Source organism: Montipora capricornis, chromosome 3 (genome assembly GCF_036669925.1).
Source record: "Montipora capricornis isolate CH-2021 chromosome 3, ASM3666992v2, whole genome shotgun sequence".
NCBI lineage: Eukaryota > Metazoa > Cnidaria > Anthozoa > Scleractinia > Acroporidae > Montipora > Montipora capricornis.
This window is the reverse complement of record NC_090885.1, coordinates 7,742,175-7,767,174: the sequence shown is the minus strand read 5'-3', so window position 1 is coordinate 7,767,174 and position 25,000 is coordinate 7,742,175. Positions and strand designations below refer to the sequence as shown.

The following is a 25,000-nucleotide window of genomic DNA, read 5'->3' as shown; positions in this document are numbered from 1 at the left end:
TGCACTTCAAATACACATTTATTTCATTCCTCGACATCTTCACGGGAACAAATGAGCCCAACAATTTGACCTGCTCCTGGTTCAGCGGTTTTGTGGTTCAGTTGGAAGAGCATGGCACCGCCATCTCAGAGGTCATGGGTTCGAATCCCATTCCACCTGAGTTTTTCTGGAGAGGATTGCTTGATTTTAAATTGTCCAGATAAGGATCACTTCTCCATTTCGTAAGCGATTTACTATTAAACAAGCGCATGCAAATCTCAGCTGATAGAAATCGTCCTTGACTTGAAACTTACAGAAAGATAAGGACCTCCTGGCCTGTTTTATCTCGGAGAGCAGAAAAGAATCCATATTCGCTTGGCACTTGCAAAATTTATACCCTGTTACAATCTTTAGCAAAGACATGCTACTGCCGCGTTCGTAGTGCAAACTGATTCCATGGAGCAACTTGAAAAGTACCTTTTGCATTTCGTGTTGCTTTACAAGTTGTTTTCGAGATATGACTGAAGCCGAGGTGAATTGTCGCAGCGAATGGCTGGTGATGCGGACAAGACCAATCGGAAATTTGAAATTGATTTAATTGCCCACAGGGAATTATGGAGATGAGCGCATTCCGATTAATCAAGGATCATGTCATTCTCTTGTTATCCTCATCCAGGGTGAGATGAAAATAACAACGAATCCTGATCTTTTCGGTTAAAAAGGCCTCCTTCTGATTGTTAAAAAAGAAATTTCGAAATTGAAAGAAACGTCATTCCGCTGATAACTAACTCCGTCTTGGGATTGTTGAACGATATTCATGAATTTCTCCTTTCGCGAGTGATAAATGCAAACATAAATGTTTAATAAAAGAATACGGAACCCCGATACGGACCATTCCCACCATGCCCTGAAGAGGGACCAGTCGACTTTGAGGGCGTTTTTCCAGAACGAAGCTGCCAGTCCAATCTATCATCTGTTGACTGCTTCATTCCAGGGCACAATCCACTTTCAAAAGTACAAACTGAAGAAGAAGAAGAAGTTAAAAGTTAATTGTATCGCCAGCGAAACAAATCGAATTGAACCCATTAATAGCCATTAATAACCCATTAACCCTGGTAACACTTGAGGCACAAACTGTTGTTTTTGGTAAGTAAAACACGACAATTTCATTTTATGAAAGAGCTAATTGGTCGAATTGCCAGCGTAGACAGATTAAATGGCTTACGTTTCCAGTATTTGCCCTTCGTTGTAGTGAATTTGTTTTTAAGGAAAATAACAGGAGTGGTTCAGACAGCTAAATAATGACAGCCGCAACAGTAAAGTCTATATGGGAAAAGGGAAATCACGTAATTTGCAAAGCCTCATGGCTTAGAATGGCCAACTTACAAACCAACAAGATAAAGGGGCTCGTGCTGCGAAGCAACCTCGAGCCATGCTTTCTCTATTTTCCTCGCTTTTCTTCAACCATCCGAAGAACAAGGAAAGAAAACGAGAAGGCCCGGTTTAATTTCAAAACTGTCCTGGAAGGAAAACGTCTCATAAAGGTGTCTGATCTTGGCGGCTTTCCTCTGCAACAAGTTGTCTTTTGATACATTACATTTCTCCTTTTTTTTTTTTTTTTTTGCGCAAAATTAATTGGTACTAACTGATTAAGACGTACCTTGTGCTGGTGGTGTCGGGGGGGACGGAGGGGGTGGTGGAAGGGATGTTACCGGTGGAGTAAGCGGGGTCATCAAAATCTTGCCGAGAATCCATGATCTTTCAGAACCAACCCTTGCATATACACCATACTTTCGAGGAGCAGCACACCCGTATCCCCAACTGGTAACACCTTCAAGATACCATCTTCCGTTGATTTCACACACCAACGGTCCACCGCTGTCACCTTGACAAGTATCGACTCCACCCTCATCCAGACCGGCGCATAACATGGAGTTATCAATTTTGCCTGGATAAGCGAGGGAGCAATTTCCATTTGAAACCAACGGGACCGAGGCTTGCTGCAGTACATTGGGTTTCTTTCCACCTGCAGATAATGTTCCCCACCCTGTTATCCAACATCCCTTTTGATTTGGGCTCCCGGTTGGTAGAACATTGCTTGAGTTTGGTAGGCAAACCACTCCAACTCCTCTGCCAAGGATAGCAGGTTGAGCAAGCTTGATAAGAGCTATGTCATGAGCGAACGTCACTGGCTTGCTGTAGTTTTCATGGGTTATGATTTTTGCAACGTTTATAGTCTGCTCAGTACCAACGGTTCCGGATACTTTTTGTCCGTAGTGAGCACCTAATCTACACAAGATTGAAAAATATAAGGAACTTAGATAAACAAACTCATCAAAGATCAGACAGAAATAAATTGGAAATCCAAGCAAATATAATAATTATATATAACAGGTGTTACAGTTCGACGCTCCTTACTGTGGCCATCTAACAAGGTTTTTGACAAAATATCCGCCAATCAGGTTGTGCGAATTTCACTGACAGTCACGCCTACTTGCAAAGTTCGTACGGTTGTTAATTTGAACACCGTTGCATGGGTTGTTGAGATGACGTATTTACACGTAGTTGTCAAATGTGAACGTTTGTTGGGTGGCCACTGTAAGGTGCGTTGCACTATAAGATTGCAATGACTCAAGAAGAATTCAATGGTAAAAGAACTATGAACATAAAGAATTTGTCACTGGAGAGTTTTTATAATTTAAAATGATTATTTTAAACTTTGATTATGAAAAAGGCTCTCAATGCGTGGCCACAAAGATTGCAAGCTGGCCTTCATTTGAGTATTGCAAGAATGATTCTATGGTTGGAAATGTAACAGGGAAACTTACGATCACGTACTGTATATGCACATAGCTTTTCACATTCGACAATTAGTCATAATTGCACATACTTAAAATCCCCTCGTTACTCTTAACAGGACTGTATACTTCGCAAACTAATTCAAGTATTTTATATTATGTATTTACCTCACTTTCAAATCTGATGGTGAGTAAGCCAAAGCAACACAATGAGCAGCGGTCACCACCCAAAATGGATGCACAAGTGAACCTCCGCAGATCTGCTCTTCGGGCGATGATGTTAACAGCATTGCTTGCCATGGCCAGCCGTTGACTTTTGCGTCTACGCCTCCAACGATGCGTGACGTGGATGGCTTGATTCCGCAACCTAAACAGTGAGTTTTTCATTTTTCAAAATAGAAAAATCATTAGATGAGAAACGTATTTGACAAATAATTCCTATGCTGTAATTGAGGCTGGCCGGCCTTCTTGATCGATTTTTCAAGGTCTTTATAAGGTGAACAAGTGCAACATGAAGCCTCCTTCGCTCGATGGTTCAAGAAAGTCAAAATATTTTTTTGCTCTCCAGTTTGAGTTTTTTGAGGAGATGAGGTTTATCATCATCCCTTTCCTGTCTTTGTGTCCTGCATATTTGCGTATTCTCAGCCTACTCTGTATGAATGTCCTTGTTCACAAGCCAATGACGGGAAACGTTTCTAACGAAACTGTGTGCCACCTCGGTGGGAAGAGACTCGAGGAAGCTCGAAAATTTGGTTCTATTAAAAGTCCATTACCCAAGAGCAAGAATCTGGCATCACGTTTGTCCCCATCTGCGTCAGAAAATTGTACCTTTTTAAACCACCTTTTGCACGAAAATTAACAATATACCAAATGATGTACCCAATTCAAATCTCCCGGGGTTAAGATTCTTTGTGTATTGTATTTGCATTATAACGTAGCATTTACATTTGAAATACCCGGAACAGAGCGTTATTGAATAGACCTTTTTGCAGATACGGCGGCAATTTTGATTTCCATTGTTTTAAAAGACATTATGGGATGCTCGAGGGCAAATTAATATGTATCTGGGAATGCCATAATAGCTATTTGAAACAATAGAAATCAAAATGGCCGCCGTATCTAAAGTAAAGTAAAGTAGACCTTATTTAACGTCGATAACTCGTAACAGTAATTAAACTGACAAACCCAAGGTCGACGGTGCGCTCATTTTACTCCCCCTTCTCCATCAGTGCTCCGTTTTACGGGTATTTAAAGCTAGTAGCTACACGGAAAGGAAAGGAGTCGAAACAAGGATGCGAGATCGGGGAATCGAACTCAGGACCTCTTGCACCAAGGCCGCGCACTAACCGACTGTGCCACCCTTGCTCCTCCTCTGCAAAAAGGTCTATTGGCCGATTTCGCCCATTGCTTAGTTTCCCGCAAACCTTGGTTAAAAAAATTGCCCTTTTCTTTTGCTGATGGGGACAAGACCAATTTGGGGATGGTCTCTTAGTCCTATGAAAGGAGGTGATAAAGGAAAATTGAGAACCATGAGAAAGACCTTTTGTTAATTAAGAGTATGAAAACGACTTACAAACCTCGGAGGGGTGGTGCTGCTGTTTGCAGTGGGGTAGAGGCCACGGTGGGTTTTGAATTTGTTGATGGCGGTAGTGAACCAAAGCAACTTCCGTGTCTCAGTGCAACGTCATCAATAGCAATGTCTCCTTGCCACCCGTTTCCCGTCATGCCTTCAAATGTCCCTTGTACCTTTCTCGAAACAAGTTAAACAAGTTCGACTTTTCGGACGGTAATTCAGACAAACCAAAGAGAAAATTTTTCCAGTTAAATTGAACAAGAACTTTCAATAAAGGCCTAGAAAACTACAACTAAAATGTTAATTCTATCAACATATATTTGAATCAAACAACAAAAACAGGACTATAAGTTAGTTGGCTATTCTGGAGAATACGACCAACTAGATTTGGCCAGTCATTGGGTGCGCTCTATAAGTCCAAGATTTCCTTTAGTACTCGATTTGATAGACAATGCTTATTTAAGTAGAATACACGTTTCCCGTGTTTCGGGAAAGGAGCCCGAAGACCTTGCGTGACGGAAATAAAGTCTAGTTCTTAAGTTGTCCCCGAAGAGAAACATTCCTTGGCGATCCAAATTAGTGAAAGTTGTTCAATACTCACCAGTCCATTTGCACTCAGGAGGACCTCGGCCTTTTTCCAAAAATGTCCCTGGCCTCCTGACTTATTAAATATCAGCTGATTTTCGTTGTAAACGTTAAGCCTTCCCACTGATACGCCATGCATGAAATAATAGAACGTTATACAAAACTGACCGCTTCCAATATATGAGAAAGATAGCTTAGCGGTGTCATTTGTCTGCCTCGGCCAGGATGCCTCCACATAAATGTATTTTCCTTAGAGTAAAAAGAAAATTTGGTCTTGAGTATTTAATTTCATATTGTGGAACTAATCCATAAACTGCATGGAAAAAATTGTTTTTGAATTGGAAGAAAAACTGAGAATAACATCTTATTCAAAACACGTTTTCAATCTTGGATTTCGTCCTATATCTCGAACAAATGCAACTGAGATCAACTGAGGGAGCCCTGGTGAACAGGTCTGACGTTGTGGTGAGATCGATCGCCTCCCACAAATGTGGCCTGGGTTCGATTATTATTAATAACTGGACAACCATGATGTACTGATCTGGGGCACTCTAACTTCAACCGCGCAAAGCAAAGACAACGACACTTAAAGGCAATGCCACAAAATAATTGGTTTAGTAAAACAAAATCGCAAAAACAAAACTTGTCCATGCTTTAAAGTTTTATTGTCTCGCCTCTATGCAAAACGTCTACGCAAGTTTTCACAATCTCAATAAAGACAAAAACATTTTTATGAGACAATCACTTGAAAAAGGAGAAGCTTGCGTAACATCCTCACCGCGACTGCTGAAGCAATGAGTATGCAACGAGACGAACGTCGGACGTAGAGCCTTACGAACCCCCTCCAGAAGAGGAGAACCGTCAAAAGGACTGCGTTTCAAGGGCGGCGTAGCTGAATTTATACTCCCAGACTGGAAAACATCAGAATCGCGATAAGCATGGACGGTAACGGGGAAAACCGAGAGAAAAATTCTGATTATCTTTTTTGAGGTGGTTGATTCAAATTCAATTTCTTTTATTGCTCACATTATAAATGATGATTATATTGTAGAAGAACATTGGGAAAAACACAGGCAGGCCACAGGACTATCAACAGAAAATTAGTTCATAAGTGTACGGTGACCGAAGTAGCAGAGCTTTCCAGTTGGACACCGCCGTGGACAAATTGTGAGGACATAAGGACCACATCTAAAGAGCATGCGCAGAAACAGCCTACCTTTTCCACCATGGCCTGATAGCGGTCCTGTACCTCGAGATGGTGTGCTGCCAGATAGCAAAGTCCAGTCAAACTCGTCCGATGATTCCTGTTTCCATCCCAAACACAGACCTTTGTCAAATGTGCACAGACCTGGAAAGAAAGGTAGATTCTTGATTATTTGAGGCCTTTATGAAATCTCTGTGTATTGTGGCTGGATGCAAATAAACAAAATTCTTTAATTGTCTCTCAGTCTGAGATCGGGCTGGCGCGTAGGTGTCATCGTTCGCTGAAAATGACGTCAACTTACTTCCATTGACAGGGAAAAGTCCTATCGTCACTGGGCTTGATGTTGTAGCTAAGAAAAAAAAAGGATTATTTCGTTGCAGATATCTTGTAATTCTTTTTGAGTTACCAGACTAAAATGGTAAAAACGGACATCATTTAGTTCGTTATCTTTAAAGGAAGTGATGTGATGCAAGACCAAACTGCAGGAATTGCAGTATTCTTGTGGAATACGTTACGTAGCAACTTAAATTACCGTTTGCATCACAATTGTACATCAGTCTCATTTCTTGAGCATCCATTTGACTGATTCCTCGACGGTTTCCAATTGAAACCTATGGAATAAAAGCAGGAGAATTAAAACGTTATCAACAAATGGCAATAAAAATTGGTGATATGTTCTAGAGCGATTCGTATTCGTGGCCGGATTACGGAAAGTTGTAGCCTTATGCTGCTTGATCAAAAACCATTAAATTACTTGGATATCCCCTCAGAGTTTAGTTTTTGTAAGAAGGTTTTTATATTTTTTCAACCGGAAAACAACTGCTAAATTATCAATGACGAGGTTTGTTTTAAGTTTTGTTTAGTTTATCGTATGGCAACATTAGTATTCTTGAAAGTCACAATAACATAATTGTTCGATATCAGGTTAGTGACTTTATATCCTAGGATACCGGGACAGTAAAATAAGACTGTGATTGGCTAATTGCGTATTCGGTAAACGTAGTCAGTCTTCTGTTAGAAATTACGTTAGCAACCTCATTGTCAGGTCAAAAGCACATAATACATAAATGCTAAAAACATTTTGAATGCATGGATCATTTGTAGACTGCAACATGTGAACAAGTTAAACAGTACGTATGAAATCAATTTGTGTATTTAAGATAGACCAGAGTTTCAAATTAAATGAAAATCGTATAAATAACTGAACAATCAAATTTGTCTTGTAACTTTGTCAACTTTATTCTGAAAAGGCTTTGGTTTCATCATTACTCTGAGCTTCCAAGATGTCTTCAACCTGCAAGTTTTTATAATTAAATCAGTGGTTTTCAAAATGACGTCTTCGTCGTTTATTGAGCAGAGCACAGGCTCCGAAGGGGACTTTTCGCATTGAAAAAATGAAAGAGTGAGTGCAGGTATATGATTCGTTGTTCTCCAGTTCACCTCACCGCCTGATGGATCTTTCGTCATTCGTGTCTGCACACACTTCAGACAGCGGAATCGCGAATACGTGAGCGACTGGGGAGGAGAGAGAGACTTTCTACAAGGGGCCTTTAGATAAAAAAGTAAGACCTTCGTCTATCTTTTCATATTTCAAATTACTTACTCCAGCTTTCTTAGGAATTATTGTGGGTTTTCCGTTCTTGGAAAAGTATGCTTCGCCATAATGCATGATTGATCCATAATCGTATGGAGTTCCCATTGAGTTTATTTGATCTGCACTGTATTTTTTGAAGTTGTTTAAAGCATCTGTTAAGAATCAAAGAAAGACATTTCAACGAGTCAAGAATATTTAACAATTATTCCATGAGCCCGCGTTGGATTCAAGATGGTAAATAGCCAACGAGTCGCGTTGCGCCAAGTTGGCTATTACCAATCTCATATCCAACAAGGGCGAATGGTATAATTGTTTTATTAAATTCTCAACCTTCGGTTTTGCTAAATTTTTTTAAGTTTAAGAAACGACCGTAACGTGATGTGATTTTCGGGCGCCCAAAATTTTATGCTGAGCGACATTTGCCGCATTCATTTCCATATAAGGTCAAAGGCAGGTATAATGGCTGATAACCGAGATCCAGTGAACTAATGAGAAAGCTACAATTACATTATCCGAGGTTGAGAATTTAATAAAACTGCTTTAGCCCGCCAAATTTGCATGTTATCCTCGTTTTTGAAGTGAAATGAATGTATGTTTGAAGTGTTGGTTAAGGCGGCGAATTAAGAGATACAAAAACCCTCAACTTGGCGCGCAACATTGTTTCGTTGTGAGTTTGGGTCGATGTTTCCCGTTTTTCACCTTGCATGATCAACTTGTCGCGCAACAAAAACATTTGTTGCGGGTTGAAGAAAGTTGTTGCGAAACGTAGAGCGAGGGTCTACTCTGACCAACAAATTTTGGCTTTGTTGCTCGTTTTTCTTCAAGCTCACAACTTGTCGCGCAACAAATGTGCTCGTGTACTAGCAAATCAACCAATCAGCGCCTTGCATTTCTTCAACCCGCAACAAATGTTTTTGTTGCGGGTCAAGTTGATCAAGCAAGGTGAAAAACGCGAAACATCGACCCAACCTTGCAAATAAACAATGTTGCGCGACAAGTTGAGGGTTTTTGTATCTCGTATTTCGTCACCTTTATAGACAAATGAGTGATTCTCGCACTTATAGCTGGACAATTCAAACAATTGTCTTTTAGAGACACCTGAAAATTTCAGGTGGCTTCAACGAGATAAGAACACATTACCTCTGCGATGCATTGGTCATTTCATTTCGTTTCATTCATCGAGCCCTTCATGGGAATCGAACCAATCAACCCAAAAGAATTGACCTGCTCCCAACTGTGTAGCTTCATACCCATTGCACAGGCTTTGCAGAGGTCATGGGTTCGAATCCCGTGGAAGCCACCTCAGTTTTTTAGGTGTCTTGCTAAGTCGTTAAGTGCCAGGATCACTCAGGTTCCTCATTCATTTATCCTCGTTTTTGTTCACGGGGCCTGGGACCAACAGTTTTTCCCACTTCCCATTCCATTGCAACTTCGTTCGGAGTTTTTGGTAACGGTATCGGTAACGGTGTTTGTAGTTTTATTCAACGTTTGTCGACCTACTGTTGTACCACTCACGAAAGTTTTCACCTTTTCTTGATCTTTCTTCATTGTCTTGTTTTCCTTTAGCTTTTCTTTTGTCCTTTCCGTCCCTTTCACCAACCTTGTTTCGCACATTTTTTTGCTATCTAGTTTTCATAAACGGTACAAATATAGAAGTTGTTTTGTTGAGTTTGTGCCTGGTTGACAATGTGCCCCGAACGCGATACACAACTATTTGTATAAATAAATTCCAATTTACACTTACCATCCATGATATTTGCATACTTGATTTCAACGTATTGATCTCTATCTGGTCTAGACTGTTCATGATAAAAGCCTAAGGCGTGACCTGTGGGAGAAGAAAATCCTTGCCATTGTTTTTAAACACTGATAGAATAGAGTCCAAGGCCATAGCGAGAAATTTTTGACTGGGGGAGGGGGGGGGGTGCAATGAAGTGAGCGCCGGAGGCCCCAGCCCTTACGAGGGTCTGGGGAGGGAATGCTCTCCCAGAAAAAATTTGGAATGCAGAGGCACGGAAGTGCTACTTTCATAGATATTTCGTCATAAGTAAACATTAATCAGTCCAAGTTTAGAAAGACAGGTACTTTTAGAGGTTAAGGTTTTGTAAACGACTGGTTTTACCAGTAATTTGTGTTTACCCAATAAAGTTATTATTCGTATTGAACTTTTGATGAATCGCTAAGTAACAGATTAGTCTATGATGTCTCCAAATGGATTTTCCTCAAAAATATCTTTATCAATCAAAACGAGCGAATCGGCTGTGAAAAGATTCAAAGGTAACATAAGTTAAGTCCAAACTATCTGCCCAACACTCCAGAAGGAGACTACATTAATTTATCTTTTGAATATCTTTCCCACTTGCCCCGCCGCTAGCTACGGCCATGATGGAGTCTTTTAAAATGCTGTGTTCTATATCAAATTTTAGACCCGCTTGGGGTAGATAATAGGGCCGTTTATACGAGAGAAAATAATCCGCGGCTTACTCTGGCCGCGGCGGACATAATAGGCGAAAGAAACTATTTATACGAGGATAAACTACCCCGCCAGGATAAGCCGCGGCTTGAGAAAGCCTTGAACGAAGATTTTGTTCCATTTATACGGGGTGTTCGCGTCTTATGTAAGCCGCGGCCAGAGTAGGCCGGGGCTTATTTTCTCTCTTATAAACGGCCCTAATATCTGTTGAGTGCCCGCTCTATTAACAATGACACACAACAAAACTCTGAAGCCAGTTAGTTGGTTCTTGCCTAGAGAAAACTTTGTAGAAACTGATCGTGTGACGCAAGTGTTACAGTAAAACTAATTATACGATTTCATTTGAAGTCATTTGAAATTTTTTTCCAAAAATAGACTGATCTCATAAAGTCGCAATAAATTTGACGGCAAAAGGAAAACGTTGAGCAAATCTGCTGTTAGTTTAACTGAAAGAAACCAGACCATCATTTATCGAGCAAGTACTGAAAGGAGTGAAATGAGAGAGAATAAGCCGGCGTCACTGATCACGGTTTTATAGCAGCAACAGATTTAGCATTGCGTTCACGGTAAACGGTAAAATTTTCGTTGTACCAAGAATATTAGAAACTCCTTTGTTTTAGCTGATTTCTTGCCTGTGAGCTACATACAATGACTAACTATGTAAAAAGAGAGTGATAAGTCAGAATAATAAAATTTTAATGTTTTTATGAAATTCAGCATCCCGCAATTTGTTGTCTGCTGTATCACATAAACATGACGCTGGAAATTTAAGTCTAAAAACAACTTCGACAACAGCAACAGCAGAAACAATGCCACTCGAAAACAAGCATTCGCGTGTTAGTTACCATTTTGCTATTATTCAATTCCATCTCAGTGATCGTGTTGCACAGTGTTTGTGAAGTAAAGGGGTGTTTACATGATACCGGGGCGACTTTCGCACGAGCGCGAGTTCACTCCGGTTCCCTCTCTTAGCTCTGTATTAGTTTACATGATACCACCCATGCTGGGGCGACTCACACCGGGTCGAGTTCACCCCGGTTGCTGCACCGGAGCGGAAATTTCGTTCCGGCGCGAAATCTCGCAACGGGATCATGTAAACGAGGAACGACCACTCGTTCCGGTGTGAAATCGGCCTCCCTGTGTGCTGGAACGGGTAGCACATGCGTACTTTTCCTGATGGACGACATATTTGCAATTTGGACTCACGCTTGTACTTTTTTGATCTGGGTGTCCCTTCATCCCGGTGTGAAACTCGCGCCGGTGCGAGTTTTCCCATGTAAACATCCCCTAAGCTAGAACAGGATTAATCGGAGTGCTATTGAGGTAAATATGAAGAGACAAAAAGATCGACTTTTGGAGACTCAGGGTGTTGTTTTGCAGTACAAGAAAGAAATTTTTTTTCCGTGTATTACTATCTTCATTTAGTTTCTTTCATCATTGCCATGGCTCACTAATATCCATGTCAAAGTCATGACACTGCTCTGGACCAATCAGATCGAGCAATCTTCACCAATGCACCATGAATACGGTTAGCAATGATTCAACATTTATGCAACACACACGAACCTATCTCATGTGCGACAATTCCACCATGCCAGCAAGCGGTTGAAAGAGATAAAAGCTGCCGGGTTCCGGTTCTTCCCACGTGAGACCAGCAACTTAAAAGGAAAGGAAATAAAATTAATTAGTCTCTTTGTTGAATGAAAAGTGAGTAATCTTCAAATTCAACTTTTCCCGAGGTACAGAAAGTTTCCAAGAACGTTCTTAGACGAAATGTAGAAAAGACTTAATCCATTAACTCACAGGGGTTCCCCATTGACAAATAAAATCGTCTGGCGTTAGACAGAGTAAAATACTAAGTCTGACTCTGCCAGTCGGCTTGACTTTCTTTGATTTGCCGCTCATCCAAAGAAATGGATGAGTCAGTCCAGTTTCAAACAAGAGCCGATACGGCTCTTCCTTAAAATATTTGGTTTCTCAACTTGTAATTACGCCGATCAGATCAAGCCACTGATCCAACGTACACCGGCAGGAAGATTGACCACGGTTGCTTGCTTCAAAAGTCCAGTTTCGACTTGTCAAACCTGTTTTTTTATTTGTGCGCATGATCAGTCGCCACGCGCCATCATCAGTATAAATTTACAACAGCGTGACAATTTTTAACTGTCTAAATTCCCATGAGTATTTCCTCCGTATGTCGGTTACAGAAACGTAGTTTGCCAGAATTGAGAAACCTATTAATTTTTTCAGAAAAATTGAAATGGCATTTTAAAAACTTGAACTATCTTCAGTTTCCAGGGAAATGATTCCTTGGTTAACAGGAGCAAGGGTGGCACAGTCGGTTAGTGCGCGGCCTTGGTGCAAGAGGTCCCGAGTTCGATCCCCGGATCTCACATCCTTGTTTCGACTTCTTTCCTTTCAGTGTAGCCTAAGTAACTTTAAATACCCTTAAAACGGAGCACTGGCGGAAAGAGGGGGGTAAAATGAGCACACCGTCGGCTTCCTGGGAGAATACTCTCTAGAGAGTAAAGGCACTTCCGACGTTAAATAAGGTGTACCTTTACCTTTATCGTTGTCGTGTGTTTGTCAGAGTTGTTCGAAAATATCCCAACTGTTTGTTTTGGTTTTGTGGTTTTGCGGTTACTAGTCACGCGTGACTGACTGCCAAATACGTTTGAATTTTTAGCGCATGCTCAACACGAAATGAAGAGCCGGCTGGCAGAGTCTACTTTCCTCTTCCCAACTTATCTGGGAAGATCGAAAGAGACTCTGCTCGCAGGGTACAGGTTGAGTGAATCAACGTTTTATCGTTTTCGACAAACAACTTGCTTAGAAAACGTTCTCCGTTCTCCTTCGTCGAACGCAATTACACACTAAAGTAAACGAATCGAGTGGAAGAGCAACAAGCAGGCCGTGCTGTAGATACGGTGTATACTTTCCTATAAATGATACTTACCCTGATCCCCTGTAGAATAAGATATAAGCAGCTTCTTTGGTTCTATTTTTAAACCGAACACACGTGTTTTGTGTCCACTCGGCAAAGCCTTGTTGTATTGCGTTCATTGCCTTTTTTTCCTTTACTAGAAAAAACAAAAGGAAGAGAAATTGCCTCTTAATATTTTATAGGTCTTTACTGCTTTTTATATAGGCTTTCAATATTTTTTAAAAAATCAGTGATAAAGGTTTATTCCGTTTTATTCGTTTTGGTCATTTTCATATGAATGTGTGTATTTGTATGTACTGGTCTTCAAGTTCACAAAAAACTGGTTCATAAATCTAAGACAATAAATGGCAAGCTGGATAAATTTTCTTAGTGACATTCGTAGTTTATCGATTAAGGAATTGTATGATCATAATACGATATACTCACACAGAGAACTATGGATTTCGTAAACAGCGATGCCATTTGGCCATTTCAGGTTTGTTATGGAACCTCTCGCTTTCTCTGCTTTTGTCACCTTTATGTCGCCATCCACGAAATCTCCAGACAATCTTCCGTGGCGCATGTTTAAGTTTTCTGCAAAAGTTATGATTCATTCAATTGAACTGTAATATTTAAGATCTTCATCGATTGCACAATAGAGAACGTGATTGACTTTGCTTGAGATGTAAGTATTAATCCTGACCAGGCAAAATTCATTGGGGTGACGAAAGTCAATTCGATCGATGCGTGATGGTACTGCGATTGCCGAACGCCGAATTCTAAACGCTAAACGTTACCTTTTGAAGCCGAATAACTGTAAACATACGCGACAATAACTAAAATCTAACCATTTAGAAAACTTCAGAAAGTGAAAGCTCACCATTTTAAAATCGGTGCCTAAACTTTATTAGTCGAGATCTTCTGTAGAAAAAAGGAGGCGATATCATTCTGCTTTCGGCGTTTACAAAATACCCCTGCCTAGTTCCAAACGCTTAATTGCACAGTTAACACCGGTGGATGGTTGCCTTGCAATGCATAGTTTAACAGTGATCCATACAAATTCCAGCATAGTTCTCAAGTCAACAATAAATCTACTTTTGTTAAGACAAACTCTTCGCACAAAGACTAGCCTTTTACAGTATCACGTCCACTTTGCTATGATCACACACTCCCTAAAGATAACTTTAAATTTCGCTAAACCGACAACATAGAGTAGATTTTTGCTACTGGAGAAGTTGAGATGTGCTGTAGTCTTCCTCCAGAACGCGACTTGTTTAAAAGCCTTGTTTGCAAAAAGCTTTGAATTAACTTACCTTCAGGGCTCGAAGAATGACTTCTAACAATAAAAAGACACAAGAAAACGGCAGTATTCATGGCTGCCTTTTAGGAATCGTGAACTAGAGACGCCTTTGAATTTCCACTGATGCACTAGTCTTGATGTTTCAGAAGGCTCGAATGCTGGGGGAGAACATGAACAATCGATGCTACAATCGATGCCACAAAACCTTGGATATGACTTCTCTTCTTTACTAGTTACAAAGTTACGTCAATTGACCTTATATCAAATCCGTGAGTATTGCGTCACGCATTTTCGCATTTTTGCCTGCCTTCTTGCGTAAATACTTTAGTTAGCCATAATAATTTGTCGTGATCAAGACCCTCAGTCAGGACAAAAACAATATTTTTATTTGCAGCCTTTGTACTAAAAGCGTCTGAGCAACACCTCTGAATTTTCAAAGAATCTTGGCTAATTAATGTGGAGTTAATCGGTAAGAACTTTCATTTGGAATGGCAGTCCTGTTGGAGTGGACACAGGATTTCGAGAGAGTTTGAAATTTCTCCCTGCAGGGCCGGAGCTATTTTCGTAATTTGTTTTGTTTTATATCACGTTTGAGCGGTTTGGTGTGTTTTGCTTGAAATTTTCGCGCCATATTCTCGGCCCCCACACTTTTTCCCGCGCTTACGTACAGCAAGAGGCACATGCGTACATGAAAAAATGCTTTGCGCACTGATTAGCTCGTTGGATTTTCTCTTTTTGTTGTGATTGGCCAATGAAACTGCTTTTGTCTTGGTTTTATTGGGCATTTCAGCGAGACCCGATTGACAACTAAAGGAAAAGGAAAAATGGCACTGGAATCCAAACTTAAATCGAGCATGCATATCGAACCAGTAAAGACAATCGTTGGCACCCTGACGACAATGCCTACGCATCCCAGCATAATATTTGTCCCTTTGAAAGCTGGAAGTGAAAAAATCCTTTGATGAAGGCGTGTTTAAGGAACCTTCAACGATGCTTTGTTGGGTGAAGCTGAAAGGAAGGACAGGCATAAAAAAGATCTCACTATGTACTGAAATCAGTTCAAAGGCTTAAGGGTCAACTACCCAAGCTAAAGCAAGCAAGATTGTCTACTTTACATTGAATAAATTAGGGACTCCAAGATACAACTAGGACGTCAGACTGGTACTAAAACACCGTGGAAGCACGCTAAATAGGCCATTTCCGAGCTCATGTCTGCCTCCTCTTCAAAGCGAGTCTAAATGCGACGTTTTTCTCATGAAAATTAGTTTTTATTCACCATCACAAAACCTTCGCACTTAGACTCGCTATGAAGAGGAGGCAGAAAGTTCAAGAAGCCGTTCTTTTATTTTATGATGAGGTAATACTTGATGATGACTAATTTCTTTTGCTTTACGAAGTATTCAGTCCTGCACATTTGACTTTTTCTCATGATATTCCATTTTTAGTTCAAGCTTTGAGAATGCAAGCAGCAAAGAAAAGAAATAGAATTAAGGATTTGTCATAAAACGTTTCTCCACATGACACTTTATTTTACATCCATCGACAAAATTAAAAATTCTCGTTCCCACTGTTAATTATAGAAAATTGCACGCCCAAATGCCATCCTTGTAGGATTCGTAGGAGGCCGCCATTTCCGTCGATCGCGCTGAAATTTGGCGTGTTTACCATGTGAAACACCACTTATTACTGAATAGGATGCAGTCATTATTGTGACGTACTTTGTGACCGTGGAAACGGGCAAGCCCTGTAAAAGCACCCTTTATTTTGTCTTTGGTTGCTCATATCTCAAAATGAAGGGCAAGATGAAACTTCCTGCAAAGTTAAACGAGATGCTTCTGTGAAGCATACACTGGGTTGCCTGTGGTACGTGCTACAGAAAATCAGAAGGCACTGAATTGTGTGGTATTGAAATACAGCATTCCAGTCTCTGAAGAATAACAAATAAAAGAGAAGCGAGAAACATTGGCTTCTGGGCTGACATGTTGATAATTTTCAAGTTCCCTCACAACTTCGTTTTACCACAAGTGTGCCCTCTGAGCATCTGAAGGCTTTCTAATACTAAAGTTCACTGAAGTTAAGCCCTGCCGGGCGGGGTTAGTGTTTGGATGGGAGACCAAAATAATGTACCCCTCTTAAATCAGAAGCATCGGACCGAAAATACTATTAACTCTAACAAATGCGAACTCAGCAAGGTACAGATCTTGTTAGCTTGCTTTATGCAAAACAAATATTGATGAAAAAGCAAATAACTATTGATACACAGTTTTCAGAAAGAGCAGAAGGAAGTTCCCCGGACGGTCGATCGAGAATAAAATATTTACGACATCAAAACAACATTAATTTTGAACCGTGAATATAGAATATAAAAAGTTACGATCAGCGACAAACATTTTGGGAGATTTTTGCTACGTTCAAGTAAATTGCAAAATCGAAAGTGACATGGCCGGAATTCAGCGGGCGCCGTGATTAAGTTACCGCTGTATGTTTACTCGCCAAACAGTGAAGCATCTGTGTCAAATGATGGCAAGATACCGGGTTTTTGTAAGTTTCTTTTTCTGTCAAGTGTTATAAAGTTTGACAATGAAATGAGCGAAGTCAAAACAAAGATCACAATCGCCCAACTCTTATTTATGCAAAGTCAAAATTTACTCTCCAAGACACGTACGACGTTATTTATCACCAGGTAATTCCATCATTTTGGAAATAGCAGCTACTTTATTATTCATCTGCGTCACAAGTTTTCACTGATTTTGGGGCTGATTTTGTTGAAACTCTAGCACGCTTCCAACAGGCCTGTGAACCCTTCCTGCTTACAGAGCAATACTAAAAAACTTCTCCCATATCACATTTCAACCTTAAGCTCGAAAATTCAATACACAACATGATATTATAATTCACAAAGGCAGAAAATACTACGGAATCCTTTTCCAGCCAAAATTTTATTGCAACAAACAACATATTTGCTCTTAGAGGCGAAAACCTCTTCCTATTTCATTGCGTGCGTGAAGACAAGAAACTCAATTGTGTCAAATTACCATGTACTTCAGGTAAATACTGCTCACTTTGATTTCGTCTCGACGGGCGATAGATTGTTGTCGAGGTCCAGTACTCGTCGCTTTTGAGATTCATGCCTAGTTTATACAACTGACTTTCCATTATTGAGCTTGGGTATATTTTGTTTAAGGATCCACTAAAACGCCATTCGCGTTGCATGACTTTCGACGCCATTGCAGGCTAAGTTAATGATTCTACTGTGCCCACCAGAGAAATCTACGCAATTCCACTACCCTCTCGATCCTAAGAAAATACGCCCAGAAGGCTCTATACACAAAGACACCACTTACCAGGGGAGTGACAGGCAAGACTTTTACCGACACGGAAAAAAAAAAAAAAACTAAAAAAAAGAAAAAAAATGAAAACAAACAAACTTAACGAAGACCTCGACTGGGTTTGCCTTATAAGGCAACCCAGTAAAAAAATTCTACATAGAGGATTCAGAGCTACTTTAGTTCTGTGATTTTTTTAAGGTGGCTCTTATTCTGCAGCACAGAATGTTTTTAACGTGGCAGAAATTTTCATCTCGGCCTTCTGATCACAGAAATAAAAAAGGGGCTCACGGAGTTTTTTTTTTTTGAGATATGAGCAACAAAATCCAATATATAGGGTATTTTTGCTAAGTTTCCGTGTCAAGGTAACTTAATATGTCATAAAAAATGACCACACCTTGTTTGGAAATAATCGGTGTTTCATATTGTATCATAATATTGCTGTTAAGTGATACAGTGTTGCAGCGTCATTCGTTCTAAAGAGACTGTCTTAGAAGTGTTGTAACTGTTTCAAGCCAACGTGAATGTAATTACCCGCATTTCAGGACATAATTAAGTGAATGCGAGTTCGTGCAAATCAGTGATGAATATTCTTCCTTGCATTTCGGGATCCTTGTTTCACAGTTTTTCACTACGTACATCTGATATTTCATTAGATCTCTTAACAGTTTTGAACTTTTGCGTTAAAAACAATGTCAAGAAAATAACAGAGAATACATATTTTCCGTAAAGCATGGCTTTACATCATCTTTAACAAGCATATGTTAGGAATGTCTCATTTCCTGACTGGGGCTAAAATTTTCTATCATATGTACATTCACTAGGAAAACCAGATATCTCATTTGCAAATTTTATTTAAATACACCTATTGCTTACATTAACCTTCTCAGTGCACACTTCTAACCAGAGTGGATTTACAAACTCGTTTCGAATTTTGGAATAAGCGAGGCCCAGTGGTTATCGCGCTGGCATTGTTTTCCGATGCTCCGGGTTCAGATCTCATCCTGGCCACAGATTAGAGCGAAAAATCTTTAACGTCATCACGCTTAGCAAATGGCAAAATGATTACCTCCTTCCAGTTGACACTGGAACTGGCCCATAAACTTAAATACCACTATGCTTAAATATCGGTCCTCTCTTACTTTATTACTTGAAAACAATATAGAAAAATATTCACTATCAGTAAGGTGGAAGTTTCGAACTCAAACGTTCGACAGTAACCAATGCCTCTCATTTTGATTCACATTATCCGTCAAGAAGGCTACTAGTAGGAAGCTTTAGCAACGACAACGGCGATGGCAACAGGAAGGTCACAAATTTGCATATTTAGTTGGCAAAAACAATAGCTTTGCACGCTCTGTACGTGCATTCTTAGTTTTTGTCCATTTCTTTGCCGTCGTCTGCAAAATAACAACGTGAAATTGTCAAATTTGAGGTTTATGGACAACGACAGCACTTGGAGATTAAGCGCCGCTCATAACGGTTTCATTCTAATTCCTGAGGGCTGCTACACCTTTGTCATATTAAAAAGCCTGGAATAGTCTCGAAGTGATTGCAATAACGCGAATGTAAGTTTTGAGATGGCGTTCTCGTTGCCGTTCCCGTCGTTGTTGGTAAAGCTCCCTAGTAACAACTCGCCAGCTACCTAAAAAACTTCAATATGCGTCCTCGAAGTCTTTTTTTTCCTCTAATATTTTCTTAATTAAAACAAGAAAAAATTACTTTACTTTTGGGCTTTAGTAATAACGTAGAAGTTTAGAACTCAAACGTTTTATAGTAACCAATGCGTTCCATTTTGATTCATGTTATCCGGCTAGAAGGCAAGTAACAGCTTGCCCACTTGCAAACAAAAATTCACGATCGCTTCTATGTCCTAATGGTAGTGGGAATGAGATTATTTTTTTTCCTGGGGAAGAATTCCCACTCTACAACTTCGAAAGTACACTATTTACGAACCAATGAGTCAAGAGTCAATGAATCAATGAGTTAGTACAGTTAACCAAACCATAAATGAAAGCTAAAATTTCAGAGTGCTTAGGCCTAATCACTGAAACGAGGGCTTAGGTTTAATCAATAAATTGTTGCTATATTGACTGTGAGTCTCATTGACTCATGATTCATTGACTCATTCACTTTTTGACTCATAAATCATGGGACCTCTACAAATTCAGTCTCTCCTAAAATTGCCAGGATTAGCTTCCTTCTGCTTTGAACAACATGGCTCATGCGATGACATCTGAATGCTAAATTGTTTCGTTTAAAAAGAATTCTTTTGCGGGGCCACATGTGGGATTCACGCACAAAGGACAGCGAAGGGGAAGTTGACGGGAACAGTTGACACCAGATTCCATATGACTTTTGACTACGTCGGCCATTGCCTAACAAAACAAACAAAAAAAGGGGTGAGAGAACTTAAAAAAACATCGAAAGGGAACTTTGGGTATATGAAAATACTGCTTGACGACGAGGAAAGAGAATGAATAAACAATTAAGCTTGTGAAGTCCTTTTTGTTAATTGTCCTGCCAGCCTCGCTATCGGTAAGAAAGACGTTTAATTAATGATTCAGGATGTTAGAGTGCCACTGTGACCAGAAAATTAATTATTATTTTTCTTTGCATTTTAAAACTATGTTAACTAAACACCAAGCGACCAAAGTTTTAAGCCTTGATTAAAAGAAGACACCTGCTTATTTTAACTGGAATTTTCCTATTTAATGGTCTGCCATTGCTAACTTTAAGATCTTGAGAGAGCTGAATCGAGGAGAAATGACGTCAAAGCCTCACTAGTTTAAGAATGCAATGCGCGCACAGTACGCCACAGAATCAATATGCAGCACGGCAGTTTTAAGCTTTCAGACTTTTAAACTCGCGTTTTTGCATACAGTATACAGCTGTTTCGAGAAAGGTTGTCCAAAAGAAGCATAAAAGCGTACGTGACAATGCCGAAAGGCATTATGGTAAACTGTCAGTTTGAGTCAACGAAAACATGACGGCAATGCTATCGAAAACGTCACCTAGAAATACATGCTCATGTTTTGTCAATGGTCAATGACATTGAGATATGAGTGAGTTTCAGAATTCAGTCAAATGATCCAGGCCATGAATTAGTAACAAAGGCTTGGGATTCACAGAGATCAGAAAGCATGATACTAACGACTTTAACCTTACTTATGAAAGAAATGTACCAAAAATCGTGGCGCACGTGCAGAACCACAGTTTTTGGGCGTGTTTTGGTAGCGTGATGGCGGGCGGGCGAGCGCTTCACTTCAATAACGCTATACTCCTAAGAACCCTTTCATCCAAATAGCTCGCTATCATAGGTATTCACTGTACACGGTCGTGGCATCTTCGATTCTGGGCGTTCACTACATACTCCCTTTGCGGCATTGTCGCGAACGCTTTTACGCTTCTTTTGGACAACCTTTCTCGAAACAGCTGTATATCAATAAGCTGCGTTCACACGCTGAAATTTTTTTGATGTCACTTTTCTCTGGATCCAACTCTCCGAGGACCAATCGGTCAGTTTTGAACATGAGTAATGACGGACCGTGAAATCCTAAACGTACACTCAAAGTAAACGGCCTTTGGATAAAAGTCAAAGCTCAAAATTTTGCCAGTCAGGTGTTATGCAAATACACTCTCAAAATCTGAAGAAAAAAAGGAAGAACCCTGTCTCATGTTTCCAAAACATGTGTGATTGCCCCACACCAATCATCCGTTCCATTTTACAAAAAGTGCTTAGCGCCTTCATCAAACATATTTAGCCAAAATGAACGAAAAATAAACGGAGCTCCTAAAATGGCTGCCATTTACTGGGCAGCTACATCATTGAACTGGAATTCCCGCGAAGAAGTTGTTTGCTTTCCGAAAGCCGAGAGAACTTACTTATGTATCTAAAAGACATTGCATTATTATACATCCAGCACATTTCAAACAATACTGAGGTTATTCTACTAGAACAAAAACACAGTGAACGTGAAAACTGGGAGAACTTGCTCTCTCTTGCGTGCAAGAGCATCCTTGTTGGCATAAGCTGATGACCAAAAAGGTAACGAGATCCCCCACCCCCTCCCTCCTTAGGTGACAAGTAACTATGTTCAAAACAATAATTTACCCCATTACTTACATGGACAAAGGTGGTACTGTCGTTCAAAGAGGCTGCTCGACGTATATTTTCTATGCCAGCCTGTAGAAAACAGATAACTGTACAGATCAGCTTGGTTGTTGTCAGTTACCTTGCCGGGTAATGTAATGGTAATAGCGACTTTCTTAAAATCTTAAGGTTATCTTGATCACAGCAATTGCTCTACTAACTGGGGAGGCCCTAAGTCAATTCAAATCACATGAAATTTAAGCAGATTAACTCAAATGTATGTTGGTTTCTGATGAGAGGGGAAAACTGGAGAACGCGTGGAAAAAACTCCGCGGAGAAGAGTAGAAAACCAACAAACCCACGCACACACTTAAACTAGCACCGCAGAGACCTAAAAAGAACGCACACCAGCATAAAGAAATGGCAATGTTATGCTGGGAATATCTTAGCCGCCGACCTTTTGGCTCAGTTGGTTGAGCACAAACTACTGAACGGGAGGTCGCGGGATCAAAAACTCCGACCGCACCAATACTCAAGGTCTTAAAAAATAGCTGACATCTGCAAATGGTTTGACTCCCTAGTCTTCTTGGATACGGACGATAAACCGTAGGCCCCATTTCACAAGCCTTCAATATTCATAACCCTATGGGAAGTAAAGAGACTACACACTATTCGCAAAGGACAGGGCACGGAGTTCCCGGTGTTGTGGTCTGTCCTCTGTAGGGGAGGGGTGGGGGGAGGGGGAAGGTCAATGCTCCGAGATATTAGATACAACAAGCTACTCTTATCCGAGGATAAACAAAGATATGATGATGATCCTAAACTTTGAAAATATCATGCTACCAACACCTAACCTCATGTGCCACTTCTGAATACTCTATGTCCAGCTCATGAAGTGTCTCGATGTGGTCAGAGGTAAATGCAATGGGAACCAACAGGATGTGTTTCTTTCCTTTCCTTGCCAGACCCTTTATAGCATCCTCCGTTTGAGGCCCTAACCAAGCCATAGGACCCACCTGAAGAAAGACCCAAAATTGCCAGAAAAGCCTTGACATAATTTCATCCAAAACTTGTGGTTTTGGGAATTTAAACCTTTGAAATTAACTTGTACATGTAGCTGTTACTTTCCAAATCGGTACTTAAGTGTAAGAGAAAGAAAGATAATTTTGTTTTTGTTTTGCGTATCACATATTCATCTGCAAATTAACTGGTGTTCTGACTCCTAAAAATTAATGTCCACTTTTTACCCCTATTAGCACCAAACAAAGTCACTGTGCAATACCATTCAATTTTGAAGAGAGATCCGTTCAATATAAAAGTTTCTTTGACTTAATTTATTAGCGACCTTGACATTGGAGTACAACAAGGACTACGAGTGTGAGTTTTCTATACTGGGCATGCGCATTACAATAAATTAAAGAACGAAAATCTTCAAAATGCGTGTGCTCAGAACTGAGAACTCGTACTTGTCGTCGTCCTCGTACTGCAATCTGAAGGTAGCTAATGAGTCCTTCACGGGAACACATGAGCCCACTAAATTGACAGGTGCACCCAACTGAGTGGCTTCATAGCTCAGTTGGTGGAGCATTGCACAGGCATCACAGAGGATCAAATCCTGCAAAAGCCACCTACATTTTCCAGGAGTCTATTGCTTAAATTGTCCAGAAAGAGTGAGAATCACACTCCTTTCTTTTGTTTATACAACTACGACAACTACATGTATAAGACAGGTTTCATTAATCTATTTATAGTTGTTCCAGTCCTCTAATCATTAGCATATGAATACAATACAATTGTCTAAAAATGTATTTTCACTTCGTTCTCTGTGGATAATGACTTAGATTTAACACAATAGGTTTGAGTGTTTGCACATGCATGGCTGTGTAGATCCTGACAGTAGTGACCCTTGTCAACAAGCTGTCATTTCCTAACTAAGACTTCCATATCTGTTTAGCCCCTTATGATGATTTTGGTTAGCCCGAACACCATTATACATGTATTCTTGTGTTTTTCTAAAGTAGCTGTTAAAATTGACTTTTTCACACTGTTACCCTTTAGGAGGTTTTTAAACAAGACAGTTTTAATGACCCTAAAAATTGCACACATGTAAAGTTTGTTTACACTAGGTAAGACAGTCACAAAAAAAGAGGTTTCAGATGAAATGACCATTATCCGTAAGCCCTAAGACAATTAATTGTTCAGATGGTTACTTGGACATTTGGTAGCTAGGGCGACATTTGGGAACTCTGAGAAAAGAATTAACAATGACATGCAATTGTGCACATTAGTATAATTAAAGAGGGACATTGATCCCAAAATAAGAAAAAAAAAGTGACACAATTGTAAAGCTGGAAAATCCTTTTTTAATGAACTGAAAGGTACATGATTGTATATATTGTAAATGGTTTGAAACCAGGAGTCATATCATCATTAAGTAAAGTATGATCATCCGGGTGAGTGTAGTTCTGAAAAGGACTGTTTGAGATGACATTGACTGACGTTTCGACAACCTGACTTCCCCTCAAGTTGTCGGTACGTCAGTCAATGTCATCTCAAACATTCCTTCTCAGGACTACACTCACCCGGACGATCGTACTTTACTTAATGATGACATGTATATATATACATCAGGGTTGGACATTAGCGCTCGCCCAGGTGAGTGTCAAAAGTGTCGGGCGAGTGCAAATCACAGATCACTCACCCATTTGGCGAGTGCGATTTTTCATCGCCAAGAAATTGATTAAATTGCAAAATAAACGATGTTTTTTTATATTCTGTTTTGCCGAGAAATCTCTAAACACAAACTTACCATAGTCCATATCTGTATGGCAAAGTTTTATACTCCAAATTGTCCAAAAAATGGGCGCTGAAGCTCAACATTAGGCTTCGCAAAACAGAAAACAATTATGGCTTCCGCCTTGTGATAATTACATAACGAGTGTACTCTTGCAAAGTGATACTGCTGGTCACTATCGAGCCCTCTGTGATCAGGTAAATATGGCGTTCAAGCTGGAAGTACAGACGCGTTTTGCCGCAAACTGCAGGGAGCTCACCAAGACTCATCAATAAAAAACTATGTGAAATATAAAGTAAGTGCCTCTATTGTGATTTCTTGGGGTTTAAGTTCTTAAACTAGAATTTTTCATTGAAGT

At 40.1% G+C, this 25,000-nt stretch overlaps 3 protein-coding genes across 4 annotated transcripts in view; all 3 read right to left on the bottom strand.

Moving 5' to 3' along the window:
- Window positions 1–4,431, bottom strand: part of LOC138039797 (enteropeptidase-like) — a 30,547-nt gene extending 26,116 nt beyond the window's left edge. Inside the window, exons 1-4 of the mRNA XM_068885640.1 lie at window positions 4,355–4,431; window positions 2,946–3,144; window positions 1,640–2,268; window positions 872–1,000 (exon numbers count right to left, since the gene is read on the bottom strand). Of these exons, the coding sequence (XP_068741741.1) occupies window positions 872–1,000; window positions 1,640–2,268; window positions 2,946–3,067 (880 nt within the window). The 5' untranslated portion in view covers window positions 3,068–3,144; window positions 4,355–4,431. The remainder of the gene's footprint in view (window positions 1–871; window positions 1,001–1,639; window positions 2,269–2,945; window positions 3,145–4,354) is intronic.
- Window positions 4,432–4,439: 8 nt separating this feature from the next.
- LOC138039796 (low choriolytic enzyme-like) lies at window positions 4,440–14,503 on the bottom strand (the record flags this gene model as incomplete). Its single annotated transcript, XM_068885639.1, has 11 exons — window positions 14,443–14,503; window positions 13,577–13,723; window positions 13,163–13,286; window positions 11,773–11,864; window positions 9,478–9,561; window positions 7,743–7,885; window positions 6,672–6,750; window positions 6,441–6,488; window positions 6,152–6,283; window positions 4,952–5,184; window positions 4,440–4,523 (listed from the first exon to the last, which is right to left on the bottom strand). Coding segments are annotated over exons 1-11 (1,227 nt in total), but the record flags the coding sequence as incomplete, so codon positions are not given.
- Window positions 14,504–18,591: 4,088 nt separating this feature from the next.
- Window positions 18,592–25,000, bottom strand: part of LOC138042057 (ferrochelatase, mitochondrial-like) — a 14,484-nt gene continuing 8,075 nt past the window's right edge. For both annotated transcript variants that reach the window (XM_068887796.1, XM_068887797.1), the window contains exons 9-11: window positions 22,703–22,864; window positions 21,882–21,941; window positions 18,592–20,133 (exon numbers count right to left, since the gene is read on the bottom strand). In XM_068887796.1, coding sequence (XP_068743897.1) covers window positions 19,999–20,133; window positions 21,882–21,941; window positions 22,703–22,864 — 357 coding nt within the window. In that variant the 3' untranslated portion in view covers window positions 18,592–19,998. The remainder of the gene's footprint in view (window positions 20,134–21,881; window positions 21,942–22,702; window positions 22,865–25,000) is intronic.